Below are 6,474 nucleotides of genomic sequence, written 5' to 3' on the forward strand. Positions count from 1 at the left end.
ACGTTCAAGCAATACCGTTTTTACGAACTTGATAGGTCGTCAGGGTGTCAGGCACCTTTTCTAGATAATTATTCAGTGAAAAAAAGAAATGACCGCTCGTTACCCCATCGCAACAATCATAAATAACCGAGAGCACAATTAGTTTATTAAAACACACCTTCTTATGCGAAATTTTTTAACCAATAGGTAGGCACAAAGCGGCAAAGTATGGCCATCTAGCATATTGGCATGCTGATGATTGCTAGGGCGAACCTAGACGGAACAGATTTTGAGTGAAGCCTGGCATAAAATTTTTCGGTGATGAAGGTGTAGGTTGCCAATAACGATATGGATAATATTGCTGAAGCCTTCATAAAGTGAACAAATAACAAGTCTAAAGTTATGTCGCGCAATGTCGATAATATTATGGATTTTGCGCAGGTTAACACTGTATATATATATATATATATATATATATATATATATATATATATATATATATATATATATATATATATATATATACTAAGGACACATACATCTTTATTGTTTCACTTTCTATGGTTTGAATTCAAAACATATTTCAGAATCCCGAATCTAAGATGGGCAGAGGGGGCAAGCAACCCTCTCAGACGTCAGCGGTCGGTGGCGATAGCGTCGTGTTGTGCAAATCGTCAACACCGGCGAGGCGTTGCCAATCTTGTCTTGTTAGGGACCGAAAGCAGAGCAATTGCGACTTCTGCTGACGTCGGTGTCAAGATTGCATAGAGCCCTTTTAATACTCCCGTGGAGGTTGCACGCGAGTCGTACAATGTCTGCTCAACAAAAGTAATCGGCGGTGTTTACGGCATCCTTATAAAGAGTGCCAACATACGAAGCGTTCCACATTCTCGTTCGAAAAGAGGTGCTGCTCTGAGCGTATCGTGCCGAAAGACTTGACACTGAAAGACTCTTTTGGATTCTCATCAACTAAGAACGTCTACTTCATCAGGCATCAGCAAAAATCAGGTGAGTTACATGCTGTCGTGCTGTTCGAGAGAAATGTTTGTCAAAGAATCGCGTTGTGCTTTTAGAGGTAGCCCAGAAATAACTGAAAAAATTGGCGCTTTAGACAAGTCGTTTATTAGTGAATATATGATATAAAGTATAAGCGAGTTCGTACAGGAATAATTAGTCAAAGAATGAATTTTTTTCCTTAATAAGTATTAAAGCTGGTATAAAATTTAATTGAAGATGACATATTAAATATATCTTTTACCCTCATAGCCCTGCTTAGAAAGTTAACTTCTCTCAACAGCGCAAAATACAGTTCCTTTTTATGGCAAAGGCGTGTTAGAGGTTAAACAGACGCTGTTCAGGGGAACAGCAGGACATTCCTAATACTGTCCCCTAATGTAATCGCCGTTTAAAACCAAGAGAGCCATTCTAGAGAAGTAATTGCATGGTTCAATCCTGTGGAATTAAATACGGGCTTTTTAGTATCAGCAGACTGATAATCATGAATAAAAGTTGACGAGTGTCTTCAACCAACACTTAAGGGTATATTATTAGGTCCTGAAATACGTTCGTCCTTGCAAAGTGTCATACCTATCTTTCAAAGTAAAAGAAAAAAAAGAATCACTTTCATTTTTCTTTTACGCGCTCTACATATTGTAATTATTGACACATGTTTAATATATTGGTGTTTACAGGCTTCCATCAACATGGCTTTTCGTTACCTATGGTTGGCAATCGCCTGCACGGCTCTATCGCCTTCTGTTGCAAGTATGCTTCCAGGTAAGTGCTTCCCTAACGAACGCACATAAAAAAAAAACAATACGTCAAAGAGGGACGAAGGAAGGCCCGCATTAGCTTGGTGGCAATCTCTTCTAAGCCGCGACAAGTGTTCTCCGGGAAGGTGTGCTTATTCGGACACACCAATCGCTTTTGCCTTCGCAGATTTCTTTCTTTTTTTGCCGAAGTAGCCTATTGCAGCCTTATAAGACTTCTAAGGATATATTAGAATATCATGTCTAGGGCGTAGAAATTTCGCTGAATATCTGAGATCCCCGTATGGCCACACAGTAGATTACGAAAAATAACTTACTAACGATCATAAATAATTAACAATTTAAAACGGCACTTCTAATACTGTTTTATTCCGCGTTAACTATTACCACGCAAATTAGTCACTCATCATGCCGCATGGAAACCTATATGCAATAACTATTGCGACACTGCCTGTCTAAAAAAAAAATTTCTTCGTGTGATGGATCAATAACTGGGTAAGTTCATTAGTTGGAGTGATAGATTCGGCCCCAACGGGCGAGTGATCAAAACAACGGGTTACGACCAGCGCGCTCGTAGCATGGCTGTGCTTCCTTTGTGTCCCCCTTGGTTTCTTGCCCGTTTTCACTCCCATAGCAATATCGATGCGTCACGTCACGGCAGTACAACACTGGGGAGAATATTACAAAGCTAGAGAACCGATCGACCAGTGTAGAATTTTAACTCTTCTGACTACAAAAGAAAGTAATGAAACAGCATTACATAGTTAAATGATGATGTAGCGCACCGACAAGTGTAGCGTAGCGCTTGTTCTAGATGTTTTCAAAGTCATGGAAAAAATAAGTCACGGAACGAAGCTATTTCAAGCATACAGTTCCTCCATACTCATAATAAAGCGTTTGACACGGTTGATTCTATAGTGCCGCTGACGTTCATTTCGTACGGCGTATTTAATAGGAGGGGAAATAAAGATGCCCATTCTGGGTAAGACTAGGTTACTTGTTATGGCACACTTAGCAAAGATAGGATATGAGGGACATACATACAAAACCGGCTAACTTTAGGGCTATAGTGTATGCCGCTCTTTTGTGAATTGTGTTTTTGTGTAGACAGAAAGCATGAAAACGGAGGAAATATCACTTGTCGCCGAAAGCGAAGATCAACAGCACCTGTAAAAAGTATATCAGTATAATTCAGGGAGGAAACCGGGATTATTTTTTTTTGAATTTTGCTTAAAACACACTTCTAGCAGGGTTGCTGAAAGCACGCTGGCTAATACTATAACCTCAAACGGACACACATGAAATACATTTCTTGTTTGCAGAATCAGCGTGCGACTTCACTGGTATGGACGTGGAAGGTGCTATTGCGAGACTGATCGCCAAGCTTCCCGATGACGTAGTCATTGGTCCCGAAGAATATTACCCTGTCTTTGCTGGCCTTGAAATAAGAGCTTTCAATGCGAGTGGATTCCGCAAGCTGCAACAGTATGGGCCTGCGATACCGTACTGCGTCAACGGCACCCGCAAGGTGCAAGTAGAGTTCATCAACATAGGCGATGTCGTGCTCGCAATGCCCTGGAGACACTGTTCTGGACTAGAAGGCACATTTAGTCTACGTTCAATGCTATCTCGTTTCACGATGCAGTTCCACATTGGACTCAGTGAGAGACATAACGACATCAAGCTGTCTTACCGGGGCCCTGCTGTTCCTTTGACAACCGAGAACATCCAGATCAACGTGGATGGCGCCGGGCCAAACGCAAGAACAGTGGCCCGAATCCTCGCCATGGTGTTTCCCGGATTAACTAGGGAGTTATGGAATGAGCAGTTCTTTTACCCACTAAGCCGTGCTTTTGATCAAGCCTTTAATTAGATTTGTACTAACGTATGCCGGCTGCACGACGCCATAATTTTATGACCCGTAGCAGGTTACAGCTGATGCGGCGGGAACACAAGATGGCCTCGCCGAAAAACGTTACAAGGAAATGTACCTATCGCCAGATCGCACACGTAATAAATCACTGAATGTATCGAAGTTGTCTTCTATTCTGATCGTGTTTTCATATGCAGTGAATTAGTTATGGAACAGCGGCCCTATAACGTAAAACTATTGCAATGTGTTTTTATTCCAATCTCCTGACGTCAAATTTGTGTAACCGCCGACGCAAGCATAGGGCGGTCACCCGCAAGGTTGTCTCAACAGACCAATCAAACGCTCTCCGCATTCATAGGAGGTCACTTTTGTTTGCTTGAAAAACGAATAACATTGCCTACACTGAGGGGCTTGTCTTTTCTAATTGGCTCACAAGAGGCGAGGAGCACGCTCAAGAGGAGAGGGATTCGATGGGGCCGAGCCGCTGCACTGAAAATCGATAAGCGGATGAAGAGGGTGATGCCGGCGTCTGCGATTGGTCGGCTTTCTTTTAGACAGCTTGCGGTGGCGCGTCGGCAATCGTGGCGGCATGCAACGGAAGCTTTAGAATCACGCGAAAACAGATCCTCAGCAAAGAAGAATTGGCAGAATGAGGTCGTTAAAGTGCCGAAAGTTCTCAAAAACGTTACGCGGTCACACAAACGTTTTATTACGTGCAAATAAACCCATGCTCTCCGGCAGGTGAAAATAGCCAGTGCCCGAGCAATCGGCGACAGCCATCTTTTATTCCTTTTGGAACGGGGCAGCCTGCGGCTATTCAGAAAAAAATTCAGTTTTATTCGGCATATTATTTCATCTTTAACGCGTACACGTCACTTTGACGCGGTGAGTTTTTGCGTTTTGTGGCGTCACGTGACAAGCAGGTGAAGTGGGTGCACCCCGAAAACTCTTGTCCAACAGCCGAGGGCTAAAGGCGAAAATGCATCGAATCAGAAATGAAATCTTTTCTTTTGTACGGACAATTCATGCGTAATCAGTGTGTACACGTCATATCAGATGGGGAGCTATAACGGTTTTCGTGAGTCGCGTGACAGACAGGTGAAGTGGAGGGGGTCTAAAAAAGTTTTTGAGCAATCGTGGGCTGCAGAATTGTAATAGAAAAGTTTGGAATAGTTTTACGTTATGACGCCGCAGATCTATACCTTAACGCGCTTTCTTTTTCCTGAAAGACGAAGTGTTATCGGCAGTGTGAACTAGGGCATTCACCTGTACACAAACCAGAACTTGGAGCGGAATTGAACATGAATCCGCCCTGATATCTTTAGAAGATGCCTGAATAAAACCAAGCATTTCCAGAAAAAAAGATAATGATTAGTGGTTCAGCATAAGACAGTTCAAGAATACATCGTGCAAAAAGGTGCATGATACATAATCTATTCATCGAAATAGTTATTTTTCAGTTCGGTGCACCCCGCTGGATTATTAGACTCACTGGTGGCACCATGTGCGAGAATGCGGAAGAGACGCTTTCGCTTGTAAACTTGTAGTCATGTTCCGACGCCTAAAACGTTGTCCTTGGGGCGTCGCAGAATCACTGTTTCTGTTGAAGCACCCACTTCGGCTCTGACGCAAGCTCCCTCCTCTTACGACATACACCATAAACGGACACACCAGGTTATAACAGCGAAACCACTAAACAAAAATAATTGTGTCGTCTAGAAGAATAATATATAGGGGAAATCAACTATTACATTAGCACTGCTTCTTGTTGGAATGATACTTTGGTCGCTAATGAAATATGTCACCTTCTCAGTGCGCGGTGACAAGAGCTGTAAACTGTATTCGGCAAACGTGCTTTTCTAGAGTGTCATGGTACAAAGCAGACATGGCTCCTCCAGGCATAGTATACCGCTCGTCGAGTTTTGAAAATCATTCGTGTTGCATAATACGCGGGATTTAAACTACTTCAATCGCGTTTAGTTCGCACAAGGGTCGGCGCCACATGCAGTGGCGTAAGAAATATCACCGCGGAATTTTGCAGAAACGGTCCTTTTCGTGGTCCAGAAGCACCAATGTTCTCGCCTGCCTCTATTTAAGCAAAAAGAGCTCAAAACTGAGCCAAATGCCGGTTCGTGGCTTGTTTTTTCGCTACAGAGTGGATGTTTAAGGTTATCATAAATATAATTTATAATTTCTGTAGTTTATGCAGTATTGTTTGACCCGTCTCAATCTGTTTCGATTTCTTGATAACAGTGCGTGGTGCTGTAGAGTATCGTTCAAATGCGCTTTTAACGAGAGTTACACACTCTACTATATCCATCTGGGACCCCGATGCCGTCTTTTAGTACGTTCAGTGTGATTATGTACCGAATGTGATTGCACTGTATCACCGTGTGGGCGAACAAAGTTATGCAAACAAGTATTTTGCTGCCAAGGAGCGTCAGCGTAAGCTTTCATTTCAGTTCCTTTCTTACTTGAAACTGGAAATATTTGATAATCTATTTGATATTGGACGGCTGTCTTACTCGGGTATTCATATTCATTTACGTTTGACGATATTGCTGTTCCAACGTACCTATAAATTTCCACTCATTTTCTCGTACTGAGTGCATGACAACTAAAAAGACACGCGGGGAAGGGGCAGGACGCGTCGAAGCACCTCACCGCCTCCGGCACGCTCTTCCGAGGGACCACCTTTCTGTGTTTCCATGCTGCAGCTGTACTAGAAACTTCACAAATGTTTACGCAGAAACATTTATATTTGTCTCCTTTTGACCATATATGCATTCTTTTTCATAGACCTCCTGTCAGTGCCTACGCATGTGCCTTGTGGACAGGCCGATTTTTCCGTAA

The 6,474-nt window shown here is 42.7% G+C and overlaps 1 protein-coding gene across 1 annotated transcript; it reads left to right on the forward strand.

The window, feature by feature from the left end:
- The first annotated feature begins 778 nt into the window (after positions 1-778).
- Positions 779-3,800, forward strand: LOC129380073 (uncharacterized). The gene is made up of 4 exons (XM_055072094.2): positions 779-987; positions 1,671-1,755; positions 3,071-3,278; positions 3,394-3,800. The coding sequence occupies exons 2-4, from the start codon at positions 1,683-1,685 to the stop codon at positions 3,461-3,463; spliced, it is 351 nt and encodes a 116-aa protein (XP_054928069.1). The 5' UTR covers positions 779-987; positions 1,671-1,682; the 3' UTR covers positions 3,464-3,800.
- The last annotated feature ends 2,674 nt before the right edge of the window (positions 3,801-6,474 follow it).

Source organism: Dermacentor andersoni, chromosome 7 (genome assembly GCF_023375885.2).
Source record: "Dermacentor andersoni chromosome 7, qqDerAnde1_hic_scaffold, whole genome shotgun sequence".
Classification (NCBI taxonomy): domain Eukaryota; kingdom Metazoa; phylum Arthropoda; class Arachnida; order Ixodida; family Ixodidae; genus Dermacentor; species Dermacentor andersoni.